This window comes from Pseudonaja textilis, chromosome 2 (assembly GCF_049901715.1).
Source record: "Pseudonaja textilis isolate UNSWEBS1 chromosome 2, rPseTex1.2, whole genome shotgun sequence".
Lineage (NCBI taxonomy): Eukaryota > Metazoa > Chordata > Lepidosauria > Squamata > Elapidae > Pseudonaja > Pseudonaja textilis.
Window position 1 is genome coordinate 199,315,265 of NC_141991.1, and position 15,977 is coordinate 199,331,241.

General features: G+C 36.0%; 1 protein-coding gene across 2 annotated transcripts; it reads right to left on the bottom strand.

Annotated features, from left to right (window-relative positions):
* Positions 1-1,660: 1,660 nt before the first annotated feature.
* On the bottom strand, positions 1,661-14,539 carry LOC113438553 (cryptic protein-like). Of its 2 annotated transcripts, none has more exons than XM_087926838.1 (6): positions 14,139-14,391; positions 13,538-13,587; positions 13,274-13,453; positions 11,698-11,812; positions 11,503-11,609; positions 1,661-1,866 (listed from the first exon to the last, which is right to left on the bottom strand). In XM_087926838.1, exons 1-6 carry the CDS (start codon positions 14,159-14,161, stop codon positions 1,847-1,849), a joined length of 495 nt encoding a protein of 164 aa, XP_087782964.1. In that variant the 5' UTR covers positions 14,162-14,391; the 3' UTR covers positions 1,661-1,846. The 2 variants fall into 2 exon arrangements, with proteins under 2 accessions (XP_087782964.1, XP_026559756.1); XM_026703971.2 differs by lacking the exon at positions 1,661-1,866 and adding an exon at positions 6,946-9,142 and having other exon boundaries at positions 14,139-14,539.
* Positions 14,540-15,977: the final 1,438 nt, after the last annotated feature.

The following is a 15,977-nucleotide window of genomic DNA, read 5'->3' on the forward strand; positions in this document are numbered from 1 at the left end:
ACGTGATCTCTCCACTCCTGACTTTGGGGGGGGGGGGGTCTCAGCAACTTCCCAGCACTCCTCTGCACCCTCCTGGTCCCTGAAGCAGGCGTTCGCAGAAACCATCAGAGCTAGATTTGAAAGGACTATATTCTAAAGCAGAAAGACAATGTCCAGGAAGCAGAAGGAAGAGGATGATGGCACATCTGTCTGAAGTGACCATAACGGTTGGGTGATGTCATTTTCTAGGGGGTATCTACAGAATGTTTGCTGAAGCATGTTAGTTTGCATCCACAGCAAAATCTTTATTGGGATAAACAATAACAAAAGTGCTTAGACTTATATACTGCTTCACAGTACTTTACAGCCCTCTCTAAGTGGTTTACAGAGTAAGCGTATTGCCTCCAACAATTTGGGTCCTCATTTTACTGACCTTGGAAGGATGGAGGGCCCGGTCAACCTTGAGCTGGTGAGACTACTGGCAGTCAGCAGTTAGCAGAATTAGCCTGCAATACTGTATTCTAACCACTGTCACCAAGGGTTAAGTCAGTGTTATGAAGCTGTGGCCAAAAAAAAGTTGCTGCACATGTTTGTGCCACAGCTAAATATAAGTCTCAAAGTAAAGCAAAGTGGGGGCTTCCTTTTGCTCTATAAAATGGTGTACATATGTGCCTTACATTTCAGTGCAAATATTTTGCTTGAAGCATTATTGAAACAAATTACCACTTCAAAGCTTTGTACATCTTTATTAACTAGGCAGTTCATTTTATTCCAACCCGTTTTTATGAGTATAGCTACTGGCATTTAATACAGCATTCTGGATAATCGTTATCCCATATTTAAAATAGTTAGATGCCATAGGGGCTTATACTCCGTCTTTGTACCTACTGCCAGTGTCATGGGCCTTCCCATTTTCCTTCCTTTTTACAGCCTCATGACCTATTCAAATGCTTAAAATTCTCTTTCTTCACTCTCTATCTTTGCATAAATTACATAACTAGTCTTCATTGAGACTTTAATAAGGGTTATCTAAAGCACTAAATTATCATTTCTGTGGACACAGTTTAACTTTTACTCTTTTTTAAAAAAACTTTGTCTTTCAGGGAGTGTCATTGGAAGGTCATTTCAGGCCACTTGAATGATTTCCTATGATTTCATCAGCTGGATCAACTGTATCAAGAATACCAAGAAGAAACCCCTTAGGGACCTATCACAAATGGAAAACAGAGTTGGGTATCAACAAATATTTTCCCTAAGTGTTGATGTGAGGCGTGAACATCCCACATGAACTTGAAATAGAAAAAATGTATGTGCGCTTAGTCAATGGCCTCATATCACTTTCTGATTTTATTTCAGTCTTTATGATATAAATTGGTTCCTGCATTTAGCATTCCATATAAGGAAATTAAGCTACTTTGGAGTTTCAGTCTGCTGATAATACAGGGAGACTGTCATTAATGAGGACAGATTTCATAAATGAAATGCAACCACATTAGTACAGAAAGCGGTGATTCCCAGACCATATTATGTTGTGGTAGTTTTGTTTTAATCCTCAATTAACAAGACCTAAAGTCCAGTAACAGCTATGAACTCAGTTTCTGATTTCCATATTATCTGCAAAAACTATTTCCTTTTTACACAAGGGTGAAAGGAATGATCGATCTTTCCTGGAGACTGGAATTTCATTTGATAGATTTAATTCCTTTCTTGGTAGCAGTAAGCCTGGGGCTCCTAAAGAACTGCATGTGAAGTATCTCAGAGAAAGATAAGTGATGGTGGACAAGGTTTTTTCAAAGTGCTATCAGTCTTCCTCCTTTAAAGCATCATTCCAGGAATTCGGCCACAGAGGCAGTTTTCTCTGCAGATGTCAGTGTGAAGAAATATTCCCTGAGGGTAAACAATTGAGAGGCACTGATCAGAAGAATCTTTCTAATGACTAATATATATATAAAACAGACATTAACTCAAGAAACCTTTCATAATAGTATAGACAGAATTATATCCTGTATACTGTTAATAGTTTTTAATGGGCTACTCTTAAAAGCCTATCCTCAAAAGAAATACACCTTTGCATCAAATTTTATAATTATGAGCAACTTCCATTCTGCCTTTTCCATAAAGATTGTTTTGATCACGTCCAAACATTTAAGAAGGAAAATACAAAACATTTGGAGATGTTTCAATCTTCCATTGTGACATTACATAAGAAGCTTTCCAATATATGTTGAGAGTCAAATCTGTCCCATCATTCATATGTTAATTTTAGTCCATAAATAACTCAAGTGACTTAAATTTTTATTCCTTACTTTCATATATATATGCCCCTTTCTTAGTTTCTTTCTATGATAACAGAACCCAACAATAGGGCTTGTGTGTATTTATCATGTTAGATACTTAGAGTACTTTTCCATCTCTGAACATTAAAACAAGAAAACAACAATGGGATCATATAATGGTATAGAAAAATGAGGTCAGATGAGTATTTATGGCAGTGCCATTGATAGGAAAAGATACTTTTCCCCCAGGCTAAAATAATTGTAAGTAAAAAAGTAGTGTAAATTTATAAATGCTAGCTTATAATGCCATCACTGAAACTCTGAAGCAAAATTCACAATGTTTACATTGTGTACATATACCAATAAATTAATAGTATTGGAAGAACCCCTTCTGTGAATCAGATATAAAGCTTAGATGCAGATACTACATCCAATATTTAGAATGGATATATTTTCTTCTGCTAACCAAATTATCCTGTTCTTCTTGGACTTGATGTTCTTTACGAATAGCTGCATGCCTCTAGCAGCAAGAAAAACTATATAGCAATAATACATGAATGGAAAGGAAAGACTATTAATGGTTGGCTCCAACTTAGAAGGCTGATCACATGGTATGCCATTTGTTTAAGCTCTGTAGTAACTTGTGAGGAGTGAAAGAGCGAATCGTTCAAGGACCTGTGAAGTACTTGATAAATATTTCTCTTTGCCATCCGTTCCCCCAGAGCACAGTTATATGGCAAGGAAGTGGATATGATGAATGTGAGAAAACCAAGGCAGGACTGACTGCAACCCTAATTTAACTGAGCTAAGTAAGGTTGTGCAGAACTGTAGAGCAAACGTTCCTGTTTGCTTTAAATAACCCTCACTCAAGTGCTTGCAATTTGCTTTGTGAAGAGAAGGGGACTTGGGCTCTGCAGTAAAGAAGCCTTTCCTTTTATCTACACTCCTGAACAGCTGGAAAGAGATAAGAGTGGAGACATGCCTACCTAGTCAGACTGCTAGAATTCCTTTGACTTTGCTGCTTTCCAATTGGATGCATAAAGGCAGACCTTTTTGGAAAGCTGGTGTAGTTTTCTTCACCTTGTGTCCTTACTTCTATTAAAATGCATACCTATTCTTTTTTTTTTTTTAAATGAAATTGAATTGGTGTGGGTTTGACCCTTGAGCACGCTGGTTTTTGAACCAGAGATGCAGGTTTTTTCAATATATATTTATATATACAGTGTATATATTGTGCATATTTGTAATATATACATACATATATACATATATATATATATATATATACATACATATATACATATATATATATATATATATATATTCTCTCTCCCTCCCACCCCCCTCTCTGTGTAAACTGTGTATGTATGTGTGTATACACACACTGAGCTAGGCTGTACCAAATAGCTGATTTATAATGACCATCTATGACAGATGTCATGCTGCACCTGCTAGTGGTCAAATATTTTATCCCTATGGGAAAGGAGATGGAGATAGTTTAAACATTTGCATATTTACTTGAGTAAATACCTGTATATTTGTCATTCTATTAGTTTACATGTAAACAGAAATATAACCCATAAAAAGCTTTCAATAAACCCATGTTAAATACATAAACCAGATAATTTGCAAAGGAGCCTATAGTGAGCAACTGTTATCTTTGTATACAGATGTTGTTGAACATTGAAATCTAAAGGGTGAGTTATTCTGGCATTTTCTTGGTTGAGCATGAGTGGCATGTGATTGATAGGACATGAACAACTTCCTGGACACATATTATTACTTAAATATTACTTTGTATTTAATTTGCTTAGTACAATAGGAAATGACCTCTAACTTGATCCAATTTTCCATCATGAGCTAAACATAGAACTTAACATTTATTTAAGCAATGACAGCTGTTTACATTCTATGGCTTGTTTTAAGAAATTTCCTTTCTAGGTTTGTATGTTGTATGTATCTAATCTGCGATTCAATTTTTATTTAACAAGCTATGATCTGTACATGGTAAATGTTATTATTGTTCAGATTTTACCTGGGCAAATTATCTATGCACACGTCTGTAGACCAGATCGTCTTATTGAATCTGCCGCAATTTAATAATAACAGACTAATAGCACAATCTATATTCCAACTTTACTCACTCCTAAGTGAGCATGGAAAGATGGTACAATTCCTTTTAAAAGGGTTGTTTTAAATTCTGTAGATGAAACAAAGGTGCTTCATTGCATAGGGCATTATTTCCCACTCAGATTCTTACTGGACTAGGATTGCATTTTCCCAGTTACAAAATAAATTGTGCATTTATTATATCAATAAAGGGAAATGTCTGAATAGCAAAAAAGAAACCTTGGAAGAAATTGTGCAGATTATATGCAAAAAATAAATGTTCGGTCATCATGCCGAAAAATAATCATTGCACAGCCATTATGCTCGTGAGAAAAAGCTTCAGGGTCAGGAAAGAATTAATTTAATTGGCTCAAAATGTAATCTCTGTCCTCTCCTGTAGATACCAGTCATGCATTCATAACCCTGGAATATAAATTCCTCAACAGAGGCCTGAATAATTAGGCCCCTGCTGGGGGCATTGGAGTCAACATGTCTGCTTCTCTGTAAACAAGTGACACAGGATAGAGAGTTGGGGGCGGATGGGTGAAGATTTGTTTCTACAAAAGTAGGTAGTCTAATCTAGCAAATTTCACGAGGAAAGATTTCATCAATGGGTCTGGCTGCTATCCCAGAGCAAAAAAAGATCCTATCCTGAGACAAATCTCAAATAATAAATTCCATGACCGATCAATTACAGATAGAAGGGTGGTTTTTTTTTTTTTTGAGGGGGGTGTTTCAAACGGTAGCAAGGTTTGGGCAAAACATTCTGTGCATCTCATCTCTGTCTATCAGTTTTAAAAAGAGAACTGAGACAAACAGAGAAAAGGGTCAGGATTTATTTCAAGTCACTATTAAATAAGGGCTTTCATTTCCATTCTATGCCAGCAGAACTCATTTTACTTTGACTTTTTTCTACTTTGGGAACAGCCCATTTATAGCCATAAGCACTGAATTTCACAACATGATGTTAACAGGGTCACTCAGTACACAACAGAAACATCAAAACTAAATGCTAGCTGCCTAAAGGCTGTGTCATTTCATGGCAGAGGAAAAGAGGATACCAATCAAACGAACCCTAGTGAATAAGAGGTAATATTAAAAAGGAACAATTATAATTTAACAGTAGTCTTTATATTACTGGCTTGAACTAATGACAAATTTATTAGATCAATAAAGATCTGATCATTTGAATTTATACAGAATCATATTGTAATATTTTAAAGTAAGGAATTTAAAGGCAGTCTTTATTTAGCTATGTTTCTCTTCATTGTCATTTGTTTTACCCAGCCTCTAGAACAGTATTTCTCAAGTTCAGCAACTTTAGTTGTGGGGACTTCAGTTCCCATAATTTTCTCTCAAGTCCCAGAATGCGGAATTCTGGGAGATAAATTCTACACAACTTAAAAATTGCTGAGATTGAGAAGCACTGATGGAAAGAACAGCTGGTGGACCAGCTAAAGACTCCCCTCCTGGTCCTGGTCCTGACTAACCAGATGCCTGTTAAAAGACATGAATACAGCAGTACCTCCTGCTTATATTTAGAGGAAATTAGAATCACTTAGGAGAGATGGGTGGTATAGAAATTTAATGAATAAAATAAAATAAATTCAGAGAAAGTTGCTCTGGATCTGGTGAAACTATTGCTTTGTTATTGCAAAACAAAAACCCCCATTCATTTTATCCTCATGCACTGCTGGAAAGTAGATAAAGAATAAGCAGAAATCAATCACCATCACAGGGACATTTTCCTGTTTTTTTTAACCTCAATCATTCCTCATTTTCTCAGTAAGAAACAAGGAAACAAAACCACACTTGGTCGACATGCATTTGTTATATGCAACAATTACATTTTAAGACATGTTTTTAGGTGGCAACTAAGCCCCAGTGATTAGTATTGCTCTGCCACAGAATCATTTGCCAGCAAACCTTTGTACATTTGTAATGTACATATGCCTTTTGTGTAACAGACCAAGATACATGTTCAGGAACAGACAAAAACTGTTCTTAAGATTCAGAACATAAATTTCATCTATGCATTTCACGTATCAAAACATCTGTTGAACACCCTGGCAACTAACTATACAGCTCTTGATCTGATGTATCATTGTCTTGCTGTTGAAGTAATTTCTCATCTAAGCATTATCTCACATGCAGTAAAAATAACTCAAGACGTATTTCCAGGCAGATACATTCTGCATGACTGTATCTATATAGGAAGTTTTGTGAAAATCTTTCTGAAAAATCAGTGTTCCTTTTTTAAAAAACTCCTCGGTTTATCGCCCCTCCTTGCAACTTAGTCTTCTACTTTTTAAATCAAATCTAGGCTTCTTGGACTGGCGTGGGTGGCAGGGGGAATGGTCTTTGATGGCATCTTTAAAAAAATAATTGAACACAAATATTATACTATTACTTATTATTTATAGTATTAATATTGTGATGAATACTATTGTAAACATTTTGATTATGATTGTCTAAAAACAATTGTACCCAGACTAACACACTGTTTGATTGAAATTGAATTTTTATGTTATATAAAATAAAACATTAAAAAACTGAACTTGATCACTCCAGTCATGTAGGCTTGAGGATTCCACTGACCTATTCATGTTTATTCAAATGCATTAAAGTCACTCCAAATTTGATGAATACAGTTGCAAAACATTTTCTTTTGGGGTGTGTGTGTGTGTGAGGTACAGTGTTACAGTTCCAGGGAAAATCAGATGCATTTAAGAAACATTACAGCTAGGACCATGGAAACACAGCAAGCATAACATTGTTCTAATTTTTCAACTTGGAGACATTGTTTTTTAAAAAGACATGCTCGAGGAACTGAATATATGACATATTGATTTGTTAACTTTGACATTTCTCATCATGTAATAGAGGGTAAGATTATATTAAATGGAACCATATATCAAATATCGATCAAATTAATTTACACCAAAGATTTCTGACACTGAAGAAATCAGTGCAGTCAACTGGATTGTTACATGCAATTTCCATATTTTCACTACCCCAAAATTAAAGACTCTCCTACCATATTGGCAACATGTGACCTTTGGTACCCTCAAATCAATTAGGAGTGTGTTTTTTTTTTTACAAAAATAGGTAGGAGACTATTATTTTTCTTTTCCTTTCTTTTTACACAATTAGATATTTGTTAAGGCCTCATTTTAGCAGGTCTTTAGAGATCAGTCTTGCGAAGAGGCCATTAAAGCTCCAATAAGTTATTCAGGCTTCATGGTCCACAAGGATCTGTGTTGGTCCTCTGGATTACTTTTAGTATGTAGACAAGAAAACCAAATGTAGTCAAACATGTTATGTGAACATAACCATCCATATGGTGGTTTGGAATAGAATGGGTTGAAACAAACTTCCAGAATATGAGATTTTTACCTCACCTAGAGAGAACTGAAACATTTGCCTGTTATGAATTCTGATGTAAACCTAACAGATCACAACATATTAATCTTGATTTACAAGCCTTTATATTTGCCAAATATACCAACTCTTGACTCCAAAGATGCATTAAAATACATTAATTTAAAATTCATGCTTAGAAAAAGCAATTATAAATGTGTAATTTATATTATGTGTAAATTACATTAAATGCCACTTTCATGCAGATATTTTGAAAAGAAATGGTTTGACTTTAATTTTACAGATTAAGGCAGAGAATAGAGCTGATGTATCAATGAACATATGTTACCTGAATCAGAAACAGACCAATGTACACATTCCTAACAATGTAATAGTGATGTAATGTAACTGATATGAAGTTGAAAAAGTGGAACCTCTAATAAATTGTTGCATTTACAATTTGCATATACACTCTTAAAGAGAGCTAGCAGACACACTATTTGAAAACATTTTAATGTCGTAGAATACCTAAGATATCTTCCACTGGAAGAGTCGTTATTGCAACAGATAAAAGTTTTTTACTGCTTAAATCTGATTCAAACAGAAGTAGTATTTGCGCAACATCACTTTGTTGGTTAGTTTTGATTAACAATAACTTAACCTTTGGTTTATTGTGGAACCAATATGTGAAACACCACTGGTATTTTGGGTTAATAATTGGATGGGAGAATACTACGAAATCTTCAGCATGTAGGGAAGATAAAATGGGAAGTTGGAGGAAAAGATATCAAGGTAGCAATCAAAAATTATTTTCATAGTGCCACACAAAAAAAGATTATATCTCTCAGGTCACTAGGAATTGAACTCACTTAAATATTTTGGTTTTACTTTTCATTGATGCAGATTTGTTTACAACTAGGTACAGAAGCTTTCTCAGTGTGGTGCTCTTGAAATATCTTGATTTTTAACATGGGAGCTGAAATTCAACTATTTGAAGGGCAGCAGAAATGGCAGGATTGAATGAGGTCTTGTACAAATCCTTAACAGCAAAACAACTGCATATTTTCTCCTTGATATGATAGAGAAAATACTATTGGAATGAGGTAATTAAGGGTGATTTCACCATGGAAATGTAACTGGAATTTTATGAAAAGAAGTAAATAGCCTAAAGCATTCCTGTTAAACAGGTAAATAAATAGTAGAAATGCAACAGCAGTCTGTTTCTAGCTTTCTTGCATTCTGTAGATCCATCTACAGAATTTCCAGTCCAAATAAGTGAGAGCTTCAGAGGTGATAGAAAATCTTTGTGCTGAACCAAGTGAAAAAGCAGCCTAGTAGAAGAATAAGAAAGCACATTGTTTGCTGTAATCTTGGACAATTTGAAGTTAAATAGATGAATTCCTCTTCCTTATTTAAAGCTGAGAAAAAAAGGGGGAGAGCTAGTTAAGGAAATCTGCATACAAATTGTTTCAACAATACTTAGTAATTTCCTCTAAACTCCTCTGGAAGTACTTAAGTAAAATACTAAATAATACAGTATATAAGTCAATGGTTGTTGAATTCTCATAGGAGAGTGCAAATGGGCCCCATAGGAGCTTTTGAAACCAATTAATAGTAACTTATCAGCATTAATCACATCACAATCAAAAGTAAATACAAATCACTAGTTAAGAAGCATTGCTAATAAAGAGAATTGTACTTCTTGGCCCAGGTAAGGAAAACAGAAAACAAGATGAGATTAACACTTATAACTTGTTGACAAGACTCCATCAAATATTATATGGAACTCAGCAGCAATCATACACATTCCTAACAGGATTACTGGAAGCAAGATTTAGATTAAGAGAAGTGGTGCTAGATAAATGGCTTACAAAAATGTTACATCATGATCGTATTTTTTGCTTTTATTTAACAGTGATAACACATTGTTGACTAGAGATTCCAACAGATTTCATATAAGCTGATTTGAGACAGCCAGTTTGGTGGTGTGGTTAAGTTATCAAGCTGGAAAGAAAGTTGGTTCTAGTCTTGCTTTAGGCAGGAAGCTAATTGGATGACCTTGGACCAAGGGTCTTCAAACTTGGCAAGTTTAAGACTTGAGGACTTCAACTCCCAGAATTCCTGAGCTAATATGACTGGAGGAGGAACTTCTGGGAGTTGAAGTCCACAAGTCTTAAAGTTGCCAAGGTTGGAGACCCCTGATCTAGAAACATAGCTCTGTCACCTCAGTTATATAGAGAAAAAAAAATATTATTAAGGGGGTTTTGCAGACAGGCAAAAGGAAGCAGGTAATGACAAACCACTTCTGGAATCTCCCAAGAAAACTGCAAGGATGTTTCTAGGAAGTTACCAAAACTGACTTGAGGGTATTAAAAAAAATACTTTCCCCCTACCTCCACCCAGGTTTGGGAATGCATAGTAAAACAAAACAAAAAAATACTGCACTTTTTACATATAAATAGAAGGTAGGCGTGAGTAGTGATAGTTCCCTTTCAAACCTAATTGCCCAGTATATAGTGAAAAAAAGCAATAAGATATTTGAATTTGGGAGATATACTGTATAATTACCTTTAAAAAACAATGAGTACTTAAGACCTGAAGGGATTATTATAATTGCTTCTCTCATGTATAGGTAGCCCTTGACCGTTTGAAGTTACATCACTGAAAAAAGTGACTTATGACCATTTTTCACACTTACAACTGTCACAACATCCCTATGGTGACATGATCAAAATTCAGATAGTTGGCAACTGACTCACATTTATGATGGTGGTAGTGTCCTGTGGTCATATGATCACCTTTTGTGACCTTTTGACAAGCAAAGTCAATGAGTAAACCAGATCCACTTAAGAAACATGTAACTGACTTAACAACTGCTTTGATTCACTTAACTGTGGCAAGAAAGGTCATAAAATGGGACAAAACTCCCTTAACAAATGTCTCACTTAACATAAATTTTGGGCTCACCTGTAGTCATAAGACAAGGACTACCTGTATTTATGTAAAGCAGGTGGAGGCTTAGCAATAGCAAGCAATAGCACTTAGACTTATATACCATTTTATAGTGCTTTACAGCCCTCTCTAAGCAGTTTACAGAGTCAGCATATTGCCCCCAACAATTTGGGTCCTCATTTTACCCACCTCGGAAGGATGGAAGGCTGAGACAACCTTGAGCCTGGTGGGATTTGAACTGCCAGATTGTAGGCAGCTTGCTGCAGAAATAGCTTGCAGTACTGCACTCTAACCACTGCGCCACAGAGGCTCCTATTAGGGCCATTGGGAGGGGTGCCTTTAAAAATTCAGCCCTAGGCCACCAATATGAATCAGTGTCTACAACATCTGAGAAGGCCTTTTCTTGCCTAAACCTGATATAGAAGGCCTGGCTACACTAAACCCCCTGAGAAGAAAAAAAAAATTATATAGACCAATGATTGACATTTTAGAAAGTGTTTCACACAAAGTGAATATATAGAACAAAGTGCTACCTCAACAAGCTCACAGAAATCATATTTGGATTTTAACTCGATGAGACAAATTCAACAATTCAGAGTAGCCCATAAGAGTTCATGTATAGCTTCTTCTCCTTTAGTCTTTTGCAATGAGAAGTACAAAACTGACTGACTACTGACATCTTAAAGGCTGACAAATAACCTAAGCTTCACTGCAGCGTAATTTGTGCCTTATAAATGTGTTCATGTTTCAGATATAAGACTCTTGATTTCTTTTTCTTTTTGCATTAACTACAGGTGGATTTTCCCTCAGTTATGTATGTTCTTACCACAGTTTTCTCTTTGTTCAGATAAACACTGAAGAACACCATAAGCACATCGACACAGTTGGCAACCCTTCCATATCCATTCTCCATGCACAAATGGGCCACAGTTGCTGCCAATGACAAATCAGAAGATGCAACCTTATTTCCAGGTTTCATTGACAAGCCACAATCACCCTCAAATATATGTACTTTCTTTACCTTTTCCGTTCGTCATGCTCACAGTATCTGCCAACAAAGTATTGGGGGCATGCACAGAAACTGCCGAGGATGCAAGTTCCTCCATTTTTACAACAGTGCCGGTTAAGGGTCCGACCTGAAAAATGAATAGCCCATAGTTGACAAAGAAACAGACTTCTTTGAACCTTCTTTTTCACTTGCTTCTGCCCAGTCTTCCTAGCTGCCAAAGGCCTGGTTCTACTCGCCTTAAGGGGACCATAAAATTAGCTGCCTGTTAAGGCTGTTTGTTCAGCTAAGCCCAGATTGTTTAGATAAGGATTAAAAGCAAACTTCTAGAGATTACTGCATGGCCAAGCACTACCCCATGTCTTGTTCTACTGCAGAAGCTTCATGTCAAACTGCAGATTTCACTCCAGCAGAAGGTAATAATCATACTCGCTTTTGAAAATAGCACTATTGATATTTACCCCCCAAAAGAAAACAAAATATTATCTTTTGCCAAATGTGCAAACATTTATCATCTTTTTAGCTAAACTGTGCCTTCAAAGAAAATCATATATATTCTATATCTATTTAACTATAATAAAATCATTATGCTGCAATATGCATATCTCCTAATTTGCTTGGCAGAAAGAGTTATTGCAAATGGAACTGTAGAGCTGATGAATATTTTCTTTAAAGTCAGTCCTGGATAAAGGGAGATCAACATTTCCCAGAAATAAAGCAACTGGATCTTACTTTTTGCCACAGCTCATTACAGAAACAGTGCCAGAAAGGTGCCAGAAAAGTACAATAATTTGTCATCCCCATTAGATTTTCAAGGGAAGAAACATGTGGATTATAATCCTAAACCTCCAAAAGTCTTAGCGTCTCCAATATATAGATGATTAACTGCCTACAGAGCAGAGCAGCTTCTGGCTATTTATTTTAAAAATACACCACTGACTTGATAGAATATAATTTAGTATATATAAGATATACTTATATATATAGCTTATAGCACAAGTCTTAGTAATATTATTTTCGAAGGTTTCATAACATTTTGGTCAGCCCGCCAATGCAGTGTAAAGATAGGCTACACTGGCTTGCAGTTGCAGAAATTCTACTAACCAAAAGACGGTGCAGAATCCCATCTTACTGGGAGCAGGGCAATGCATAAATTGAATAAAAAACTATTTAGAAAATCTAATTCTACCTTGCCTATTCTCCAGGGCAGATAAGAAGTTATTTTGGAGAAACAGTTTTTCCAGTGGACATACTTTATGTCCATTTGTTCATGTATATTTATTGCATTTTTATTGTAAAACATATATTTTATCCTTACCACATTCCTCAGAGGTGGGAAAAAGTAAAACTGAATGCTTGCTCTAAAGACCTCATGCCTAGAATTAAAATTAGTAAACAATGACTATGGATAGGACTGGCTAATAAATGTCATGGCAGAACAAGCATTTGAACCCAGGCCTCTCTGCTAAGTTCATGTTAGTACTATGTCAGTTCACTGGTGTTACAGGCACTAGATTGGAGAAATCCGTTGCTATAATAGATTCAGATATCATGATTTAGGGAGCATGTAAGCATAAAGAAAGTAACTTACTCTTTGTTAGCCCAGTGAAAGGTACAATTGGTCTCGAGTTGATCTGCTTTTTATACTCGGAGCTCTGATTCATAACACTGTGGACTTTTAATGTGGTGGCTCGCTCTTTTGCATTGTGCTTTTGAATAATGACATCCACATTTCCTTCAGGGTCATGAGTATCACCTTCTTTTCTAAGGCCTTGTGAAAATAAAAAATAACATAAGAGAGTGCACTATTTTACAGAAAGCAAAATTGGAACCAAATTATGAGAAAATTCCTCACCTTCTGCAAAATTAATATTCCACAAAACCAGAGTTATTGTTAAAATAAACCTGGAGAGGCAAAGTATGCACAGACATTAGTACTGTATGAAAAAATTAGGTGTGAGAACAGGGCATTCAGTCCACCCCCAAAACTAGTACTATTAAAATACATTGAATTTGAAAAATGGATAATTATATTTAGGAAGGCAGACTTAATTACAGACAAAGCAATATGCTTAGGACAAAGTAAAGTCAAATTGAATTGTCTTGAGACTTCTTTCTAAGAGCAACACAATCCTAGGGTATGGATAAGCCACTATAGCACGAAACATTATTATACATAGTTATAAGATCCCAGCTAGATAGTTCTATTCTTTTCTTTGTTACTGAGCTAATTGCTTCAAAATCACATTTGTAGCCCTGTTACCAAAGCAAAACACTGTATTATAAAAAGGCAATAGTTTTGGAAATTATATTTTACTCTCACTAGAGCCAAAATTTGCAATATGTTATATCTCTTGCTTCTACATGGATTACAATTTTGCCTTTGTGTATATAAAGAATAGAAGACACAGGGCTGAATACAACTTGATTATAAGGGTTTAAAAATGCAAATTTACCTAGTATTTTGCCTCCAACACATTTTCTTAAGATGTTTTTCTCCTTCAAGCCCACTCCAGTTCCAATGCTGTTTCCAAGTAACTGTGGTCCAGATGCCTCACCCCAAACAGGAGCAGCTGTTTCACGTGATTAGATGGACTAATTAAAGCTGAAGAACCTTTTTTAGCTGTTTCTCATTTCTTCCAGGGGCACATGCCTTCTAGAAGCTCTTCTGTGGTTAGATTTTCAGAGAGGTATAGTCCATTCTAAAGTGAGTTAGTTCCTACCCCTCCCCTCCATAAACACATCTTGCTGAGGGAGGAGCAATCTTTCACACACACAGCAGGAGGTAGAGTTTCTCCTTCCCAAGGAGTCTTCTAGCATTGGTCTTCAACTAGTAGGTTGGTGCTGATAAATTGCCCTATTTTATAGTTAAAAAAAAAAAAAGAATGAGCCACTACCTGTGTCAATAATACTTCATTCTTGTTTGCAGTGAGGTTTTAAGAATGGGAGAGACAGTCAGGTACAAAGGAGGATTCTGCACTTTTAAATTGTGGAATATTTGAGAGGCAGATGAAGCTTACCATGTAACAGAGAGGAAAATGTTTTTTTTCGGTGTCCTTGTAAAAGACTCTTTGCCACTGGTTATCATAGAGATTCAGAAAGTTACCCCAGAAATTTATTCCAGATATGATAATGAAATATGGCCATTGTTTGATCATAGATCTGAAAAAGGTGACATGCTTTTCATCAAAGAAAACAATGGCTCAAAACTTGATTATTTAGCCATCTGGTTTTTTTTAATACGTACAAAGGGTTTTGGAAGTGCTTGTGGCTTGTCTTTTAAAAATAGTTGCATAGAATATAAATTATGCACTCATAATTTTGCTGCACTTAAGAAAAACACACTAGAAATTGAACTGATCCTGTTCTATAATAGAAAAGAATGGACATGAAATTTGCTGTCCTGCCTCTTCTGTTTCTATTTCAAATCCCTGAGCCCTCTGACATTTTGAGATTTTCCCATGGATCATGCCAGAATAAGGGAAAAACAGACTGAAGTTCAAGTTGTCCCTCAGCTATGGAAGCTTACTGGATGATTTGGAGCCAACCACCACTCAAGAACTACCTCGTAGGTTTCCCATATAAACTATCTTGAACTCCTAGAGAAAGTGTAGGGTCAAAATTTAACACATGTGGTAGAAAAACAGCCAAGCATGTTTGTGCTGTGTGTGTGGAAATGCTCAAAGACTGTATTCTGCTTGTGATTGAAAAAAACAAGCTGCCATTTAACAAACAGATACAGACTTAGTTCAACCTCTGTATTTCAGTAGCTTTTAAAATTCAATGTATCCCAGTTCAACTTGGGAAACCTGGGACTGAGAATCTGGGCATCTTTTTCCATAGTAAAATTCTGTCTGATGAATTATACTTGATGCATCTACAGGTAATCCTTGACCCAGAACAGTTTGTTTAGTGACCGTTCAAAGTTACCGTGGTTCTGAAAAAAAATGACATGACCATTTTTCACATGACTGTTGCACCATCCCCGTGGTCACGATTTAAATTAGGAGGTTTGGCAACTGGCTCATATCTATGACTGTTGCAGTGTCCTAGGGTCACGTGGTCACTTTTTGTGAGCTTCTGACAAAGTCAATGGGGAAGCCAGATTCACTTAACAACAGTGTTACTAACTGAACAACTACACTGATTCACTTAACTGTGGCAAGAAAGGTCATACAATGGGGCAAAATTCACTTAACAAATGTGTCACTTAACAACAGAAATTTTGGGCTCAATTGAGGTCTTAAGATGAGGACTACCTGTGTACATGGCATAGTGCGTCCCCCAACTTCCTA

Excerpts from the sequence above, each read along its gene's own strand:
- LOC113438553 (XM_026703971.2), bottom strand. The coding sequence starts at position 14,161 with ATGTGTTGGAGGCAAAATACTAG. Across the intron at positions 11,813-13,273 it reads TTTCACTGGGCTAACAAAGA|GTCGGACCCTTAACCGGCAC; the intron begins GTAAGTTACTTT and ends TTCATTTTTCAG. Across the intron at positions 9,143-11,502 it reads TGAACAAAGAGAAAACTGTG|CTTTAAATAAGGAAGAGGAA; the intron begins GTAAGAACATAC and ends TTTTTTTCTCAG.